This window comes from Stenella coeruleoalba (genome assembly GCF_951394435.1).
Source record: "Stenella coeruleoalba genome assembly, chromosome: 1".
NCBI lineage: Eukaryota > Metazoa > Chordata > Mammalia > Artiodactyla > Delphinidae > Stenella > Stenella coeruleoalba.
Genome location: NC_137169.1, coordinates 159873504 through 159894134, shown reverse-complemented (window position 1 = coordinate 159894134; position 20631 = coordinate 159873504). Strand labels below are relative to the sequence as shown.

General features: G+C 46.6%; 1 protein-coding gene across 4 annotated transcripts in view; it reads right to left on the bottom strand.

The window, feature by feature from the left end:
- The window catches only part of ATP2B4 (ATPase plasma membrane Ca2+ transporting 4), a 100256-nt gene that overhangs the window by 26535 nt on the left and 53090 nt on the right, over positions 1–20631 (bottom strand). For 2 of the 4 annotated variants that reach the window (XM_079945470.1, XM_079945472.1), the window contains exons 3-15: positions 17582–17779; positions 16702–16959; positions 16110–16235; positions 15552–15677; positions 14370–14405; positions 12634–12795; positions 9632–9846; positions 9073–9315; positions 8092–8333; positions 6869–7100; positions 5747–5926; positions 4708–4795; positions 3943–4049 (exon numbers count right to left, since the gene is read on the bottom strand). In XM_079945470.1, the coding sequence (XP_079801596.1) occupies positions 3943–4049; positions 4708–4795; positions 5747–5926; positions 6869–7100; positions 8092–8333; positions 9073–9315; positions 9632–9846; positions 12634–12795; positions 14370–14405; positions 15552–15677; positions 16110–16235; positions 16702–16959; positions 17582–17779 (2213 nt within the window). The remainder of the gene's footprint in view (positions 1–3942; positions 4050–4707; positions 4796–5746; positions 5927–6868; positions 7101–8091; positions 8334–9072; positions 9316–9631; positions 9847–12633; positions 12796–14369; positions 14406–15551; positions 15678–16109; positions 16236–16701; positions 16960–17581; positions 17780–20631) is intronic. The other 2 variants (XM_079945471.1, XM_079945473.1) reach the window with 1 other exon arrangement.

Sequence of the window (20631 nt, the reverse complement as noted above, 5' to 3'; positions counted from 1 at the left end):
TGTATGGAAACACAAAAGACCCCGAATAGCCAAAGCAATCTTTAGAACAAAAGAAGGAACTGGAGGAATCAGGCTCCCAGACTTCAGACTATACTACAAAGCTACAGTTATCAAGACGGTGTGGTACTGGCACAAAAACAGAAAGATAGATCAATGGAACAGTATAGAAAGCCCAGAGATAAACCCACGCACATATGGTCACCTTATCTTTGACAAAGGAGGCAGAAATGTACAGTGGAGAAAGGACAGCCTATTCAATAAGTGGTGCTGGGAAAACTGGACAGCTACATATAAAAGTATGAAATTAGATCACTCCCTAACACCATACACAAAAATAAGCTCAAAATGGATTAAAGACCTAAATGTAAGGCCAGAAACTATCAAACTCTTAGAGGAAAACATAGGCAGAACACTCTATGACATAAATCACAGCAAGGTCCTTTTTGACCCACCTCCTAGAGAAATAGAAATAAAAACAAGAGTAAACAAATGGGACCTAATGAAACTTAAAAGCTTTTGCGCAGCAAAGGAAACCATAAAGAAGACCAAAAGACAACCCTCAAAATGGGAGAAAATATTTGCAAATGAAGCAACTGACAAAGGATTGATCTCCAAAATTTATAAGCAGCTCATGCAGCTTAATAACAAAAAAACAAACAACCCAATCCAAAAATGGGCAGAAGACCTACATAGACATTTCTCCAAAGAAGATATACAGAGTGCCAACAAACACATGAAAGAATGCTCAACACCACTAATCATGAGAGAAATGCAAATCAAAACTACAATGAGATATCATCTCACACCAGTCAGAATGGCCATCATCAAAAAATCTAGAAACAATAAATGCTGGAGAGGGTGTGGAGAAAAGGGAACCCTCTTACACTGTTGGTGGGAATGTAAATTGATACAGCCACTGTGGAGAACAGTATGGAGGTTCCTTAAAAAGCTACAAATAGAACTACCATATGACCCAGCAATCCCACTACTGGGCATATACCCTGAGAAAACAATTCAAAAAGAGTCATGTACCAAAATGTTCATTGCAGCTCTATTTACAATAGCCCAGAGATGGAAACAACCTAAGTGTCCCTCATCGGATGAATGGATAAAGAAGATGTGGCACATATATACAATGGAATATTACTCAGCCATAAAAAGAGACGAAATTGAGCTATTTGTAATGAGGTGGATAGACCTAGAGTCTGTCATACAGAGTGACGTAAGTCAGAAAGAGAGAGACAAATACCGTATGCTAACACATATATATGGAATCTAAGAAAAAAAAATGTCATGAAAAACCTAGGGGTGAAACAGGAATAAAGACACAGACTTACTAGAGAATGGACTTGAGGCTATGGGGAGGGGGAAGGGTAAACGGTGACAAAGCGATAAAGAGGCATGGACATATATACACTACCAAACGTAAGGTAGATAGCTAGTGGGAAGCAGCCGCATAGCACAGGGAGATCAGCTCGGTGCTTTGTGACCGCCTGGAGGGGTGGGATAGGGAGGGTGGGAGGGAGGGAGACGCAAGCGGGAAGAGATATGGGAACATATGTATATATATAACTGATTCATTTTGTTGTGAAGCTGAAACTAACATACCATTGTAAAGCAATTATACTCCAATAAAGATGTTAAAAAAAAAAAACAACAATAGTATTTTTTTTTGTAAGTCTATAATTTTGGCAGAGAAAAAAAAAAAAAAGTGAACAACTCATTGGTCACCTTTGGAGGATCCTAAAAAGTCAACTCATTATTTTGAAAACTGGTTAATAAAGGGAGACAAAATCAAGCATTTAACCTGTCTTTCATGTAGGAAGTGAACCTCACAGTAACCAAATAATCGACGAGGGCAAATTTCTTTTTACAGAAGTATTCAAGTTAATAAATAAAGAAAATCAGAACATTGTCATTTTGCAACCCCTAATGAAAGATGGGAGGTAGAATCTGATTGCTCATAGAACTAAGTACTAGTTTATAGGAAATACAAGGGCTGAAAGAACAGGTTAAAGGACACTATAGGGATACAATCAACAAAATCCCTGCCATGGGATATTCTATGTAGAAAAACAACCTTATTCCTTCAAAACTAAGTAGCTAGAAAAAAAGATGGAAAGGGATTGTGCAGAAAAGAGTTACATAGCAGGCCTGAGACTGCTTTCTTGAGAATGTTCTGTTTGCAAGGTTGGCCCTCGGCTAGCACCTGGAAACTTGGCTCTCAGTCAATAATTAACTGAAAATTAATTAGTGATTCACTGTGCCTAGACTGTGCCCAAACATATGGTTTCCACTGAAAACCTACTTCCTTCTGGAAGTCTGGAATCTTAGCACATGCTAGGCAGAAGGTGCCTATACGACCAACCCCAATAAAAACCTACGACACCAAGTCTCTGGTGGGTTTCACATGTATTGCTGCATTTTCATTGCTGGGGGAAGAAGGTGCTCTTTGTGACCCCTCATGGGAGGAAGAGATCATAAGGGACCCTGCGTGTGGATTCCAGACTCTACCTGTGACTTTCTGCCTTACTAGATTCTTACTATACCAATGGACTAAATCTGAACCATGAGTACAGCTGTATGCTGAGTCCCCTGAGTCCTTCCAGTGAATGCACAAAAGGGTGGTCTTGGGGACCCCTGACACATAGACCCCTGACACACATAGGTCAGTGGCTGCTGAACTTTACGATGTGTCAGAGTCACCCAGAGGGACTGTTAAAACATGGACTGCTGGGCCCCAACTCCAAGCTTTCTGATTCAGTAGATCTGGAGTGAGGCTTGAGAATCTGCATTTCTATAGGTTTCCAGGTAGAGTTGGAAGGAAGAGCACACTTCGGGACATACTGTTATAGATTAATAGATTCAAGAGATATATCAACCAATTGCAATGTATGGATCTTGTTTGCATTCTGATTTAGAAAAATAATCTATTAAAACAACATTTATGAAGCATTTGGGGAAATGTGAACACTGACTAGATATCTAATGATAGTAAAGAATCAATTTTGTTGTGAGACAATGGTACTATGATTCTTTTAGATATTTTATTGATACATATATATTTTCCAGAGACACATACTGGATGAAATGACATAATATCTTGGATATGCTTCAGAGTAATTCAGGTGTAGATGGGGAAATGTGTATGTGTGGGCCAAGATTGGTCAAGTGTTGATATTTGATGCTGGGTGACAGATACATGAGGATTCAATAAACTATTCTATTTTTGTATATTCTTGAAATTTCCTAGAGTAAAAACTTTTTAAATTTATCTTTTGGCTAAAGAGAGCACCCTAAAGACAGATTTCTTCTTGAATCTTCTTCCACTTCTTAAAAATCACCAACAGTTCAATGTGTATGGGAAGCTTACAATCATAAGTTACTTGAGTGTGAGAATGTACTTTGCAATCTGGGGACTTCTAAATGTCCCTGAGCATTAGAATCAATAAGTGTACCTGTTCAGAAAATCCAAACACTTCTGGGACCCAGCTCAGATGCTACTGAATCAAGATAGCCAACTGTGGAACCTTGGAATATATGATTTTAAATGAACTTTCCAAGTGACTCTGATGCTCCGGGCCTCACAAGTGAAAAGCAGAGTGACGAACAGTGCTAACTATAGAGTGCACATTTTCCATATAGAATGTGAATTTTCCATAGTGTGCCTAGGCAGACAATACCATCATGTCCATGGGCAAGTTTCAGTTGGTCTTGCTTTGCTGGGTAATGATACCTCATGATTTCCCTGCCTTCATACTTGATGGGTCCCTCATTATACATATTATTATTGGCCAGGTAGGGAGGCGAGATGGAGTTAGAGAAAGAGTACAAAGGGGGATGTGAAGGTACGGGAAGCAGCAGGTTACCAGAAGCCTGTCCTGGCTTCCCACTGGAGGAGGCAGCTTGCAGCAGAGAGACACACTACGCTGAGCTGCTTACCATGGCAAAACCAACATCTGCTTTCTTCAGAGCCGGCCCATCATTTGTGCCATCCCCAGTGACAGCTACCACCTGCCGCTGTTCCCCAACAGTGCTGTCGATGATGCCTGGGAAAAACAGACACACTACAGTGAGTTCCACATGTGCCATCTGAGGCCATTTCCCCATGAAAGGCAGTTTTATGGTCTTCCTCTCCGGTCCCTGCCACCACCTCCCTTTCTACGCTCTTTCCTTCTTTTTTTCCCAATGCTAGAGGTTCTGTAGCGTCATCTGATGGCAGTAAATTGTTTCACGGGTAGCACTCTAAGCTAAGAAAGTCTGACCTTGTCGAATATCCTGTCCGGTGCCCCAAGGCAGCTATTATGTGGTAGAAAAAGCACTGGATGATTTGAAGGCAGAGACCCAGGGATTGAATGGTAACACTTCCACTTACCAGTTGGGCAATTTGGATAGGTTACTTGTTGTCTCAGCCTCAAACTTCCTTATTTGCAAAATGGGACTAGCTTAACCTGTACTGTCTAATTCACAGTACTATCAACAAACAAGATAGGATAGTGTTTAAAAACAACTTTATTATATTATATATCTTATACTCACCAGGGCCTCAGATGTTTGCTAAACTGTATGTTCTTCCCATGAGCGGGGAAGCTCTCCTAGGACCTCCCTACTCAGGACAGGAGAGTTGCTTTGGTTGATGGCTCTGATCTGTGCTCATCCCCGCCTGCCTTCCTCTATCCTAGGTACCTCCTCAGGAACCAGCCTCACCTTTCACCAGTGTGTGCTTGTCAGTGGGGGAGGATCGCGCCAGCACCCGGAGCTTAGGCCAGATCTTGTCCAGCTTTTCTTGCTCTACCTGCCAACACCAGACCACACCTGGGTCAGTCAAGCTCAGAACAGCCATCTGGGAAAATCTTACTTCTTTACCCACGCTGAGCTTCTGGGAGAACTGGTATTCCATGGCCCCCGGGGGAGTGTTATCCTGGCCTCCAGTGGAGGTGAAGCAGCCAACTCAGGCTCCAGGGCAGATTCACGGATGGTGACCATTCAGGCCCCGCTTGTCTTCTTTTTCCTGCCAATTCCCTACCTGGGAGCCAATTCCGTATTTCTTTTTTTTTTTTTTTTTTTTTTTTTTGCGGTACGCGGGCCTCTCACCGCTGTGGCCTCTCCCGTTGCGGAGCACAGGCACCGGACGCGCAGGCTCAGCGGCCATGGCTCACGGGCCCAGCCACTCCGCAGCATGTGGGATCTTCCCGGACCGGGGCACGAACCTGTGTCCCCTGCGTCGGCAGGCGGACTGTCAACCAGTGCGCCACCAGGGAAGCCCCAATTCCGCATTTCTTAGACCCTTGACAGAGGTGGGCCAGGGTTAGCTGTTGGCTCAGGTGGCTAAAGTAGTGCTTCTGAGGTCTTAGGTTCAATATCTACATTGACCTAATGTAGCTCTGGCCTGCTCCACACCCAGACCATGTCCTCCTACCAACCTGTGCCACTGTCAGTCACAAGGCAGTGACATAGGAGGGGTGAGGTAAAAGGAAATCAGTACAGAATCATCCCACAATTGAAAAAAATGGAAAGACATGAAAGGTTAGTGACACTGTCTCAAAAGATGGCTTGTGAATGAAGATAGTGAGAAGAAAAAAATCCAGTTTTACTGTCTGAACAGCTTTGGTAAAAGGGACATCTCACTATGAATAGATTTTAGTTTAAAAACCACCCACTTCCTCCCACCTGTCCCAGATGCCTTACACGTGAACCAGCCCTCGCCTAATAAAGGAGGCCCTGATTCCTCCCACCCAAGACCCACCTCTCCCTTCTCGTTTCGGATGAGTCGGTTGAATTCTTTGCCCTCCAAGCACAGAAAGTCATCCCCAGGTGTCACAATGCCACATTTGGTGGCGATGGCCCGGGCTGTGTTGATGTTGTCACCTGTCACCATTCTGACAGTAATACCAGCTCGTTTGCATTTGGCAATAGCTTCCGGCACCTGTGGAGAGTGAGGCAAGAGGAATGGAGGAGGTGGGGGTGGCGAGGCCTGGTAGGCTGTTCCTGTTCAGTTGTCCCCTCATGGTGGACAGCAGAGAGGCACCCTGGAAGCAGAACCATGGGGCGTGGGCTAAGTCTGGTCATTTTTATATCGCTTGGTGCCACCTTGCTTCTGTCCTATCCATGATACTCACATTTGAATTTGCCTTATTGTGTCATGAGTTGAAGGGGAAATTTGCTTCAGGAGCCGGGTGTGAAAGCTTACTCTCCCACTCACAATCTAGATTTCTTAGCAGGGCACGCCTGGCCTTTTGAGATTTTGCCACTGCCTTCCTTTCTAGCAGAAGTTTTAACCACCTTCCACTCCCCTGGCACATACTCCAACAATACCAATTCTTTTAAGTTTCCCAAATGCACGACACACTGTCATGCCTCTGGGTCTTGATGGTTGATAGTCCATTGGTCTGAACTTCTTAGAAGCAGAGACTTTTTCAATGCCCTACAATTGAGAGTGGTGCTTAGCTATTCTAGGGGTGCTCGACAAGAATGTGTTGCTTGAAAGAAGGTGGCTAGACACAAAGCTGGTGTTCCAGTTAATTCCATCTCCTGACGATTCTTGAGTACCAAACAATAATCCCAGTAAAACCTATGCTTCTTACCCCTCAGACAGCATGAACCGTAGGAATGCCACTTTCTATGAGTTCAGTACTCTACAGCAGTTCTGTGAAGCAGGAAGCACAGACACATCTATCCCAGCAAATGAGAAACAGTTAGGAAACTTGCCTAAGTTTCCTAAGTTACAACTAGAAATGGAGCTAGTACCCCAGTTCCTGCAACTCCTGGGTGGCCTCGCATTAGGTCACACTGGGCCGGCGCATGAGCCGGGGCCACTGTAAGACTTCCATTCATGTTTCCTAGCCCTTTTTTCAAGTCAAAGCCTCACCTCTGGGCGCACAGGATCCTCAATGCCCACCACTGCAATACAGGTCAGTTCAGTGAGGATTTCGCTCTCATTGTCCCATGGGGGCTCTCCGTCATTGAAATCCCGGTAAGCTATGCAGATAGTCCGGAGTCCCTCACTGGCCATGGGCTCGATGACGGTGCGGACCATTTCATCTCGGTCCTTATTCTTGAACGGCACTGCTTCTCCTTTCTTGTCCAGGATTCGATTACACCTGGTGGGGCACACAGTCAGAAAGCAGCATCCCCCCATGTGCTTGCATGGTCATTTACAGACATTCTGGCCACTCGGCATTACTCCTAAAGACACTGTCGTATGGCCATAAATCTCCACTCATAACCCAAAGCTGAGCCCCTTTTTCCAAGGTGGGGTGGCCAGTAGGTGGGTAACGTCTAGGTGGGCAGAGCATTTGATTCTCCCATGTTGTCTGCTCCTACTCTTATGTGGATACGATATCAAGGGTCATTTGTGGATTGCCTGCTCCTTTGAGCTTCACAAAGGTAGAGATACTTTCTCAATCCTCAGTATCTAGAGTGCTCAGTGCAGAGGGTGTTCTCAACAAGAACATGTCACTCGAAAGGGGGTGGCTCAAGCCAAGCTGGGGCACTGGTTTTTAGCTACTGGCCCTATATCCACGTAGGTGATCCACGTAGGTCACCTTTTAATGACCTATGGATCATCTAGCCACTTTGATTATGCAACTTCATGTGATCAGAATTGAGAATAAAAAGGAAAAGGGAACGCAGAACTAACATTTCTAGTATCAATACTTGCTATGTGCAAGGCATTTTACATACATTGAATCACTTAATCAGAGTAACCCTGTGAGATGGGTGGGTATTATTATCTCTTTTCAGAATAGGAAATGGAAGTTTGGATTGCCTAGGTCTGAACCGTGGCTGTGCCACTAAGAGCTGTATCACTTCCAGCAAGTTACTGAACTTCCCAGCACCTCTGAATTCTCTCATCCGTAAAACAGGGATAATGACAGCATCTACCTCGCTGAGCTGTGAAGAGTAAGTACAGTATCCAAAGTACTTAACAGCAAGGCTTGGCCTGAACCAAGCTCAGATGTTAGTCATGAGGTCACCGCCTGGAAGGAGGGTTCACTCATCATCCAGGTGGATTCAGCGTGAGGCCTGGCACTCTGACCTCCCTGAGGGGAGGATCCTGCAGGGAGGAAGAAGCGGGGGAGGGGCGCTCACTTGCGCAAGATGATCTCAGAAGCACCCTTGCTGTACATGCGGTAGCCACTGCGGGGCTTCTCGATGACGGTGCTCATGGACTTGCGCACCGAGTTGAAGGTGTACACCTTGTAGAGCTTCTCCTCGGGCACCTCACTGCGCACGGCGTGGTAATCCTGCTTCAGGTCCGTGACGAAGCCCAGCAGGGCGCACTCGGTCTTGTTGCCCACCTGCCGCGGCAGGCCGCCCTCCTTCTCCGGAGGCTGAGAGGAAAAACACACGTGGGAGTGTTGGATGAGGTGCCGAAGCTGGGGAGAGAACCTAGGAAGGGAAGGACTCCGCTTGAGGCTTTCACACATGTACCCAGGGCCCGTGGAGGTGCCGACTGTGGTCCCTGAGCCACCCAGGGCTTGGGGATTTTTTAGTTGCCCTGGGAGTGGTGCTGGTGTCTCACCCTGTGTGGGTCTTATTCTAACACTCTCTCTTAGTTTCTAGAAACTGAGTAATTTACTCCTGACCAGCATGAGGTCTCTTTTTATTTATTTATTTTTATTTTTTTAAGATTTTTTGACGTGGACCATTTTTAAAGTCTTTATTGAATTTGTTACAATATTGCTTCTGTTTTTTGTTTCGGTTTTTGGGCCCCGAGGCATGTGGGAGGGATCTTAGCTCCCCGACCAGGGATCGAACACACACCCCCTTCATTGGAAGGCGAAGTCTTGACCAGTGGACTGCCAGAGAAGTCCCAAGATCTTTTTAGACATACTACCTTTACCTGGTGATTGGAGGTCATTTCATAGCCATAGATTCCTACCTGCCTCCCCCTTGCCCTCCCATCCCCCAATCTACTCCCATGGATTATTTCCTAGTTTCACCCCAAACATGTTCACTGGGGAGTGGGAAATGGGATGTGGGATGGCAATTCAGGCAGAATAAACAAGAGAAAATGAATGGTTCCCTCCACCTACCCATTTTAAGTGTCCTGGCAAAGGAAACGCTTACCAGAACCTTGGAGGTGTAGGCACTGTTGATAGAAATACCATTGACAAGAAGGTCCAGGACCTTGGGCACAAGGACATCAGGGCTTGGGATTTGATGGTAACGGGTTTCTCCGATATAAGCCTGCACCACAGTCATGCGGTTCATGGTCAATGTGCCTGTCTTATCGGAGCAGATGGCCGTGGCATTGCCCATTGTTTCACAAGCATCCAAGTGCCGTACCAGGTTATTGTCTTTCATCATTTTCTACAAAGGAGAAGAGAAAAGACTTCCCAAATACAGGTCAAAGGCCATTTCCTAGCCAGCATCTCTCCACATTTCATTCTCTGGTCCCACACAAAAATGCAGGATACCATTTTTGTAAATACTCTTAAGATTCTACTGGATTACTTAAATGTTGATGCAACTGATCCAGATGGTCCTTCCAAAGTGCCAGTGGCTTCTGCTCCTGAAGGCATCACCCAGAGTTTATGAAGACAGAGTGGCCCATCCCAGAGGCTACACGGTACCCTCCCCTCTGGTCTCTGCTCTGAAAGAAGACACAGTTTCATTCCAGTCTCACCTTCACAGAGTAAGCCAGTGAAATGGTGACTGCCAGTGGCAGCCCCTCTGGCACAGCCACCACCAGCACAGTGATGCCAATGATGAAGAACTTGACAAAGTACTGGACGTAGATGGGAGTACACTCAGCCAGCCATGGTTTGCGCTGGATCACAAAGTTGTCGATCACAAAGTACAGAATCAGGATGAGAACTGTGATTGCAGACATGATCAGACCTGTCCAGGAAACAAGTCAAATGAACCCAGGCTTCAGGGTATTCCTCGGGCCCTAGCCAGAGATGGGTGGCATAAATTGTAGCCTTTGCTATCCATTTTTAAAATGACTCTCTAAGTCATACCCAAAGCCCCTATCCATTCTCTGGCGCTTGTACATTACAGTGTAGGGGAAAGAGGTGGCTTTGCATCCTAAAGACAGGGGTGCTATTCTCAGCACTGCACTAACTTGACTTGTGGCTTCTGACTGGTCTTGACCCTCTCTGGGCCTATTTCCTCATTCATAAATAAGAGGATTGGTCTAGTTTTCTAAAATAGCATTCTATGCTTCTATCTCAGACCTACTCTCTTCCTACAAATCATAATGTAGTGACTACAGGTGCCTATTTCCTAGTAGTTTATCAATTTTAACTTCTTCCCTAGTAGCCTGAGAATGTCAGGCAATTCACAACTTGTTCACAGTGTTGCCCCTATGGTGTTAGCACATCACCTACATAACTAACCCTTAGAGCGGTGCTTCCCAACCTTTCTCCTGACATGGCACAGACAGAAGATGACAATAATAACAACTATTAATATAGTGCTTACTATGAGTCAGGCAAGCACGTCACAGGTATTAACTCATTTAATCCTCAAGACGATCCTGTGAGATGTTACTATTATCATCCCCTTTTCTGTGTCTCTCTAAGGCACAGAGAGGTCTTGGTATAGCACACTGGAGGCGGACCGACCATCCTGGTTTGCCTGCGACTGAGCAGTTTCCTGGGCTGTGGGACTTTCTGTGCTAAAACTGAGAAAGTGTCAAGCAAACTGGGATAGTTGGTCATCCCACATATCCTACAATGGAAGAATCTGCTCAAGATCAGAAAACAACTGGTCTAGGGGTTCCAACTGCCTTGGGTGCTGCCTGGCTGCTCTGAGGGCTGAGGGGATCAGTATTTGGGCATCTGTATCTACCTGTGGCACAATATCTGGGAAAAGTTCCACTTCAAATCATAGTTTGATTTGTGTCTTTGCTTTGCCTGAGGGTCCAGTGATTCAGAGGGATCAGAACAAGGCTACAGGTGATTGTATCATTGAAAGCATATTCTTTTGTACTTTGCTTCATCAGGGTCAGCCCTAAGAGGTGAGGCAAGCAAGGCACCTAGGCTGCAAAATTTAAGAAGGCGTTCACTCTCAGGGTGGTGCCAGGCACCTCACTTGCTTCCCCCTGGTCCTTGGTCTAGATGATGTGTGAAATGAATAAACAGAGGAGACCAGTGGCTAGCCCTCAGGTGGCTTGTCCTCCCTAAAGAATAAGCTAGGGATTAGGAGCACAACAGTAGGATCTGTTTAATGCTTCAAACCCGTGTGCCAGGCTCAGCAATTTGATTCCACACTTGCAATTTATCTCATCTGTGTACTGTGTTTTTCTTTTTAAAAATTAATTAATTAATTAATTTTTGGCCGCATTGGGTCTTAGTTGCTGCGCGCAGGCTTTCTCTAGTTGCGGCGAGCAGGGGCTACTCTTTGTTGCGGTGTGCGGGCTTCTCATTGCGGTGGCTTCCCTTGCTGCGGAGCACAGGGCTCTAGGTGCGCGGACTTCAGTAGTTGTGGCACAAGGGCTCTAGAGCGCAGGCTCAGTAGTTGTGGCGCACGGGCTTAGTTGCTCTGCGGCATGTGGGATCTTCCCGGACCAGGGCTTGAACCCGTGTCCCCTGCATTGGCAGGCGGATTCTTAACCAGTGCGCCACCAGGGAAGTCCCTCATGTGTGTATTGTTTATATGCAAGAGACTTCATGGTGGTCAAAATTAGCTAGGTACTAGAACTGGATGAATAGGCCAGACTGACACTCTATAAAACTCTCTGTGGTGCTTAAAACGTTCTCTATTTGCACTGTCCAATATGGCAGCCAGTAGCCACATGTGGTTATTGACCAACTGAAATAGGTTAATGTGACTGAGGAGCTGAATGTTTAACTATATCTAATTCTCATTAATTTCATTAATTTTCATTAATTTAAACGGAAACAGCCACACATGGCTAGTGGCTGCAGTAGTGGACAGCATAGATTCTCGCTATTCAATGTGTGCTTAGCAGAGCAGCAAGCACTGCCATCGCCTGGGGGATGGTTAGAAACGCAGAATCTCAGGCCCCGCACAGAAACGTACTGTAGTAAACAGAGAGGTGAGGTCAGCAAATAAACAGTGGAAAAAGACTAGTTTAAGGGATATGTGCGCTGAAGGAGCGGTCTTCCTTTGTTGCTTCCTCTAAATCCCCCGCCCCACCCCACCACTGAAAGAAGGCAGGAGAGAGGAGAGTGCAGAGGCGAGCGATGGAGAAGCTGCTTCCTCTCACGATGCACAGGAGTGCCTTTACTGACCTCTGCTCTGCAAAGCGCCTCTTTAATCACTGTCTTCCTTTTCCTTCCAGTCCTTATTCTGAACTGATTGCTCTATGCCTGGCCATTCCTATGCTAGGGAATTGCCCTCAGCAAACAACAGCCTTCTCTACCGTTAAGGAATTTACAAGCCAACACACAAGCAGGTGAGTAGCTATTGAAGTCTTCCTTCTTGCTAATGTAAATCTCCCATTTGTTTGCGCCTTTAACCCTAACACACAGGAAAACATCTCTCTCTGCAAAAGCTAAACAGTCGCAGAGAGAGACACAGCTACCTGGACTGCACTAGCCACTTGGAATTTTCAGCTTCTTTCTGCCAGACCTGGCTGGTGTAGAAAGAAGGCAAGCAAAGTAGCGAGGATCCAGAATAGCACTGATAAACAAACCAAGAAGGCTCCACCCTACTCACCAGCTTTCCCAATCTGTACAGCCAAGCGCGTCAGCTTGCCCTGCAGCACCGACTTCTCCTTTTTGGGCAGCTTGGCTGCCTTCTTCTCCTTTTCCTCATTGTCGATCCCCTCCTGGCTGTTGAGTGGCTGGATTTCCAAGGCTACTCCATCCTGAGTCTTTGCTAGGGTGTACACACAAATAGGACAGGTAAGCAGGCAAGGTAGTAGCACTGAGTAGCAGGCAAGTGGAAACTAACAAATCCTTCTGTCTTATTCCTGGAATATACCTTGGACCCCTGACATCAGATCTGACCACCCTCACCCCATGCCAGACAGGGAACTTGACTCTGACCCTCTATTAGGGCTTTTGGAATGATATCTTAACAACTGGAGGTGAAATATGGTGCTTTTAGGGTATGGATTTCCACTTCAGTGGCATCTTCCTGGCACTACCTCAGAGTCCCAAGCCAGGTTTATTCCAGCAAGAGGATTAGTCATGCCACTAAGTGCTATTACCAACAACCATCCTTCCCGGAATTCAGTGCTTAATATAGTGAATCTTTACTGCAGAAAGGGGCTGAAGGGGAAGGCTGGTAGATATTCCTAGAGCATAAGGGTCCTAGTCAGCTCTTTGAAAGCTTCATCTCTCTCTCACTATATCTATATCTATATCTATATCTATATCTATATCGACTGTCAAGGAAGAAACACGGACCCCAGACACAGGGTATTTTCCAGTTCCCTCTCGTATTAGTTGAACGATAGGGGAAGGAAATCTCTTTTCTCCCCTGTCTGATGAAGGTAGGGAGGTACGGAGTGGGACCTAGGGGAAAAGGGAAGAAGCTGGTGTGAGGGACTCCCTGGAATGAGAGAAAGCCAGGATAAAGACAGACATATAAATCCACTTTGCTTTAAAAAGAAGAGTTAAAGAAATCTAAAATTAAAGAATTATTTCTGTGGAGCCCTGGTTCTCCGACATGATGCCTTTATTTCTAAAAACTACTATGATGTGCGTTACAAAAGGAAAAAATCTCTAGAAGCTGTCTCAAGAGAGCAGTTCTTGCTGGTTCCTGGCACCCCTCCAATTTCACCCCTGCAGAGCTCGACTCCTTTGGTTAGATGCCCTTCCTGAGATACTGTCTCTGCTGTCAGACTCACAAACAAGACAGAGACAGGATGTAAACACAGCCACCAAAAAAGCAACACACATCAGATTAGGAAGAAGAAAACAGACTGTGGAGAGAACAAAGAAAGAGGTGGGGAGCGAGGTCACGGAGAAAGGGCTCTCTCCACCCCCGAGAAGACTAGCTGAGAAGGAATCCAGATCAGAAGAGGACACCGACGAGGAAGCCAACAGAGGAGGGTGCAGGGACTGCCCATCCCAACTCCTTCCACCATAAGGACCCTGAAGTCTTCCAACCCAGAAACCGATGACCGTTGTTGTTTAAATCTGGCCTAGGGCAGTGAAGCAAAGAGTTCAGCACCCTGGGAAGAGCAGATCAATCTCACAGGCTCTCCAAGATTGACAAAAAGTTCCTTGAGCCAACAGCAGAGGATGCTGTCGTCCCATCTTAGATTGGGTTTGAGAGCTTGAGACCACCCCCAAATCTCTGCACCTTCCTCAGGATAAGGCATCTGGGCCACAGCAGCAGATAACAAATTTATGGAGAGGAAAAGGGAGGAGGCAGATGGCCTGGGAAGGCCTGGTTTGAGTGTGGGCAGGTAGAGATGGTAAATGAGTGGGTGGAAAGGTTACCTTTGTTGCGATTTTCAGGGACTCCTTGTTTTTTACCTGTTTGAACAAGAAAGAAAAAAATGGGGTGGAGACCCAAAGTGACTATTAAGAGATCAGATATCCAATGCTTCGGTCCTGCTCAGAGCCCAAAAGGGCAACAGCAAAGGGGCTGAGTTGCAGGAAAGGGAATGTAAAGGAAGCTCACATCTGTTTACCTCCATCTTCATTAAGGGCTCTCATGAATCCTTGGGGTATGGACCAGGCCACTCATGCAGGTGAGTGCACACCCACTTCTGAGCTGCTTTCTCCTGGAGCACAGCTGCTGTTGGGAGGGTGCTCCCAGCCTGAGTCACACCACTTGGAGAAATGGGGTGGGGGTTAGGAAGCGAAAGGTTTGAACTGTTTCTGCCTGGTGGCAAAGGCCCTGCAAGGTGCCTCCATGTCAGTTTACCAGCGCCAAGCAAGCGTCCTCCTTATTCACTTGCAGGCAGCTGCAGAAACGGATAGTCTAGCTCCTGAGTGAATGTGTTTTGTCTCCTTCTCATTAACTCCCCTTCCCTAAACAGCCCAAGAAGGTCCTCCAGCCAACTGGTAGAAATCCTTCTCTCCTCCAAGGGAAGAAGGAATTCTTAAGGGAAAGGTGTAGATATGGTTTGCTATCTTTTTTTGCCTTCTGTTTTTCCTTCTTTCAGGAACAAGTGAATGGCAAAGACAGGGCTAACTTTGGGGTAGACACTCCCTCTCTGTTCCCACTCTCCTGGCCGTGTCTCTCTTCCACTGACAGCCCATAGTTTCAGCAGGAATCCAGTTTCTTCTCCTGGACAGTTTTCCCTTAGCCTTGATGATTCATATAGTCCCCCATATCTGAGGAAAAAAGGGGCAAGGGTCGGAGGACTACACAGAGGGGAGTTGAGCACCTCGCCAGCTCATTTGGGGCAGGCTTTCTACCTCATCCCTTTACAATCCACCAATAGACACAGGAATCAATGCAACCTGACTGGGGAGCCTAGAGCCAGGATCTGGTTTCCATTAGAGCACTGTGGGGAGCCAGGGATGATACCCTTAACTCAACAAGGAGTTTGGATATCTGCACTCATCATCCTGCAGATTCTTCCAACCAGGTACTGCATCCAGACCTGCTCCCTTTCCTAGTTTGTCCACGGGGGTGGGAGGGAAAAGACTCTCATCCCGAAAGCCCTTTACCTTTCTTCTTCTTCTCTTCCTCTTCCCCCTCACTGGCCCCCAAGAGGGTAAAGATGATTCCAGTCTGAGAGTTGATACCCACAGCAGTCACTACCATTCGGCCAGAACCTTCCATGACATGGGTCCCTAAATGAGAAAGAAGACAAGAGAAGTGTTTGTTTTTTTTTATACCTGGCCATTCTTTGGTGTGAAACATAGACCTGGAAAAAAGCAATCCCTCTTTCTTCCTCTCCCGTGGATAGTGATATACTCAGCAGATAGTAGGAAAAGATCAAGAGCAAGCAAACTGGGGGGTAAGGAAAACAATGTGCCTAACTGCTTTAGCGTAAGGCTCCTTTCCCACCACCCACCCCCAGCCAGCAGAGCCCTTATAGCACCTGCTTCCTAGGCAACCTCTTATAGGTTGCTTGATATCCTTGTATTCAACCCACTAATATGCTACTGCCTCAGCTGACCCTTGGGGCAGGGCCAGAAGGGAGAGCAAGGTCTGGATATGGTCTCTGTGGCTGACTGTCTGGGGGGAGGTAGAATGGGAGCTGGTGTAGCCAGAGGCCATACCTGAGAGCAACATGGGGTCTCTTTCCAGGGACTTTTTGACATGGTCCGATTCCCCAGTCAGAGAGCTCTCGTCAATCTTGAGATCATTGCCCTGGATCAGGATTCCATCTGCAGGCAGCAGGTCACCTAGTACACAGAGGTGAAGGGGCAACAGGGAAAGAGGGTAGGTAAGGACCATCCAACCCCATCTCAGGGCTGCTCCCATGGGCCCTGCCTATACGGCAAAGGCCCAGGGAGAATCTGGAGAGCATTTGAAAGACAACTTCAGCTCTGACAACCTGGGATAAGACTCCATTCCGGGTATTATAAATTCAAATAGTTACTGATCCCCAAACACATTCCCATGGCCTGAATATTATATACTTTTAATCTAAGCCACACAGGGTACAGTCTAACAGTCTTTGGGAGTTTCAGTTACTGCTTTCTGTGAATTTCTCTTCCATAACCTCCTTAAACTCTAACCTAGAAGCTAACACAATTTGGGGTCTTATCTTTTTGGGTCCTCAGCAATTCCAAGCAGCCCCCTTATGCCAAAGGACCTAGCCTTGAAATAGGGAGGGTGGCACAGGTACAAGAAACACAGAGCTCTTACCGTATTTGATTTGGGCAATGTCCCCCACCACGATCTCAGCCACAGGGAGCTGAATGATGTGACCATTTCGGATAACGGAGAATTTCTGTTCCTTTTCAATGCGGTTCTGCAGCCCCCGGAATTGCTTCTCTTTGCTCCAATCATTGAAGGCAGTCACTAGTACCACGATGATCACTGAGAATAAGATGGCTGCCCCCTCAATCCAGCCGGCTTCTGCCTCCCCTTCATCTTCTGGGCTAGTTACGGCTAGACCGCACTCTAGCCCAGGGAAAGTAGAGAAAAGAAGGGTCACCTAGGGGCTTTTGTTGACATTAAAAATGGGGGTGGTGCTTCTGCAACCCCCCAGAATAGAAAGACAGGGAAAGAGAATAACAGCTTTTCTCTTGGGTAGAATAGCTCTCCTCTGAGGATACTGGAGGACAGCAGGATTGGGCGTCATCTCACCACCAATATAACTATTTATGTTTACCTAAAAGAAGCAAATGACTAGCATGAAACATATCAATACAAATTACAGGCAAGTCACATATAAAGAACTTATGACCGCCAACATGGTAGTTCCCACTACGACTTCCTATGATGCTCACACAACTGGGGGAACTCTGAGATGCAGGGCTTTGTTGGTTGAGTGAGCATAGAGAATTTAAGACATTCTGAATAAGGATTTGATGGGAAAAGGGGGAAAAGACCCTGGAATCAGGATAGGTTGGAAGAATAGCTTACTAGCTACTTGTTAGTTTCCTTTGGAGAACCCGCTCTGGATAATGCGGGGGGGGGGGCATTTTAAAGCTATAATCTGTCAACATGAATACTAAGTGCTTTTTGGTGGCGCTGGAAAGAACCCAGATCAGAGTCATGCTGGTCTGTTCAAGATACTCACGTTCATTTTCTTCCCCAGGGGGGCGATAGAAGGACAGGACCAGGGAGATGATGGCTGCGATCTCCAGGATGATGAGTGTGACATCCTGAAGGGCTTCCCACACTAATTCTAAAAAGGTCTTGGGCTTTTTGGGGGGAATCAAGTTTTGTCCAAATAGTTGTTTACGTTTCTCCAGATCTGCAGGGTTTCCAGATAGGCCTGAAAAAGACATGAGTGGAGCAAATGAGCGAGAAAAAAGGGGTAGAGATGAATGACAGAAGAAAGCAGTTAAAAGATCCCTTTAAAAAAGATACCTTGCTTCCCGATCTGCCCAAGTATGAGATCCAGTTAGGGTGACTGGTCTCTGTGGCTGACAGACTTTTTGCTCAGACTCAGGGGGTGTGAAACTTTCAGTCTAAAAATGGGGGCAAACCAAGACAAGTTGGTCACAGGGGCCACTCACTCCTCTTGGTCTCCAGGGTAAGCTAACCTAGACCTAAAACTTCATCTCTTCCTCATGGGGTTTGCTCCAGGCTCCAGCTCTAAGAGCACAAACATTAAAATGTTTCCTGAGACTCACACAGAACTTTCCTCTCACATTAACATGTAAATGCTGTTCATGACTTAAAAACAGAGCTGGGACTTCCCTGGTGGCACAGTGGTTAAGAATCTGCCTGCCAATGCCGGGGACATGCATTCGATCCCTGGTCCGGGAAGATCCCACATGCCGTGGAGCAATTAAGCCCGTGCACCACAACTACTGAGCCTGTGCTCTAGAGCCCGTGAGCCACAAATACTGAGCCCACGTGCCACAACTACAGAAGCTCGTGCACCCTACAGCCTGCACACTGCAACTACTGAGCCCACGCACCACAACTACTGAAGCCCGCGCGCCTACTGCCCATGCTCTGCAACAAGAGAAGCCACCGCAATGAGAAGCCCATGCACTTCAACGAAGAGTAGCCCCTGCTTGTCGCAACTAGAGAAAGCCCGTGTGCAGCAATGAAGACCCAACACAGTCAAAAATTAAAAAATAAAATAAAATGTTAAAAAAAATAAAAACTAAAAACAGAGTTGGCTTCCACCCAGTGGCTCATACACAAAAGCAAGAAAGAATAAGCTATCTGCCCAAGGTCATGCTAGGAGGCTAGGAGACAGAGCCCAACCAGTTGTCCTGTCCAAGTTTCAGTGGTTTCAGGAGATCAACAGAGTAGAGGCTTCGAGGCTCCAACTTTGGGCATCCCCTTTTTGCACACAGTCATCCTTTTCTGTCACACACAGAGGCATACATGCATAGACACACACACATCACTAAGAGGCACTATTGTTCTGCTAAGTACTATGTACTTAGAGATGTACTAGGTGCTAAGAGAAGTACTACTTAGACAAAGTACGAGGAGAAGCACTATTATTCAGGTTGAATAAAAAGAGAACAATGAAGGTGAAGCCACTGAGGTAGTACTCAGTCCTTGATTATCAGCATGCCCCCCACTAACACACATGTGCTTACGTACCTGTGTGAGTGTGCACACATAGTCCAGGCATGTTGCCAGAGAGAAGAAGAGTGAGGCAGAATTATTCCCAGTGTCTTCCTCATATTTAGGCCCTTCTCCTGGGCCCTAGGGGTGTTATAGTTTAAGGGAAGAGGAGACAGCTTCTAACTTTAATTAATGCCAGGTGACATTTATCAAGTTGTTTACACAACTTGATTAGCAAATTAGCCCTGGTTTTGGCACTGGACATTGCTGGCTATACTGTGGGATCCCCACAGTCAGGGTGAGGCAACCTTTGTCTTGAAAAAAGATCAGCAGCTGAGGAGGGTTAGAATCAAAGGATGGGGACACTTAACCCAGCTTCACACAGAGGTGCAAGAAAAGCAGATGACCGGAAGCTGCAAGGAGAAAATGGGGATACTGATGCCAGAGGACTTCTTCACACTTTAGTCAACGTGAAGGGCTACTCCACTGGTGGGGAATGGGGGCTTAGCAGGAGGGCAGACATCTATTCTCCATCTCCACTGAATAGGATGCAAGAGTGTCACTTTAAATGGCAAGGAGAGAGATTTGGGTTAGAACTAAGGAAGACAGAGCAAGATTTTGAAAATGGAAAAATAGGTACTCAAGGGAGTATTGTTTGCGGGGTCCATTTCTCCACCCTAAAAACAAAAACCATCAGGAGAGGTACTTGAAATCTACCTGGGGACCCCGCCTGGAGGTAAAGTGAGGGTGTGAACTGGCACCCACGATTGTGGAGTGAGGACTGCAGACCACTTCCTCTTGCCAGTGCTCAGGAGAGGGAAACAGGGCAAGTGGCGCCTGATGCTCTTATCCAGGGCCTCCTGCCTCCTTGGGCCCAAAAGCACCACCCTGGCTGGAAAGCTGAGAGGCACAGCAGAGCTCTGCAGGGGAGCGGGTTTGACCAAAGCGCTAGAAGCAAGCTGGGCTGCCTGCCAGAGAATCCCTGCCTCTACCACTCTGAGAAGTCAGTTCTCAGCAGGAAGGAAAATCCAGGGCCTGGGAAAGGAGTGTTTCTGGGCAGGGCATCTTGACCCCCAGGCAGGCAGAGGCAGAGTTGCCAGGGGACAGGGCCTTGCTGGTTCTTCCTCTCAGGGACCTGAGATAGCAAGTCTGTGCCAACTTGGAACTGCTGTGCTGGACGGCCAGGCTTGCTGGAGGGAAATAGGAGTTCTGCTAATTTGTTAATCTACCTAGGATGTTTCTCGAGAAAGCAGGATTCACAATGTAAAGGGAGGATATGTTATTCCCTCCTTAACAAGGGTGAGGGCAAATCAAGACATCAGATATTAGAGGTTATCATCAAGGGACATCCCAATAAGTCTAATGAAGGCCAAAATGGCGTCAACACCACAAGAACAGTCTCGCTAAAAGCACCCCATCTGAGGTAGCCCTGCCTCTCCCTGCTCTCATATTAATGCCTCATAATCACTCTTGACTCCTCTCTCTCTCTCTCCCTCTTATCCACTATATCCGTTTAGTCAGGGAATCTGTCAGCTCTATCTTCAAAATATATCCAAGGTTGCCATCCTGGTCTGAGTCACGGTCATCTCTCGC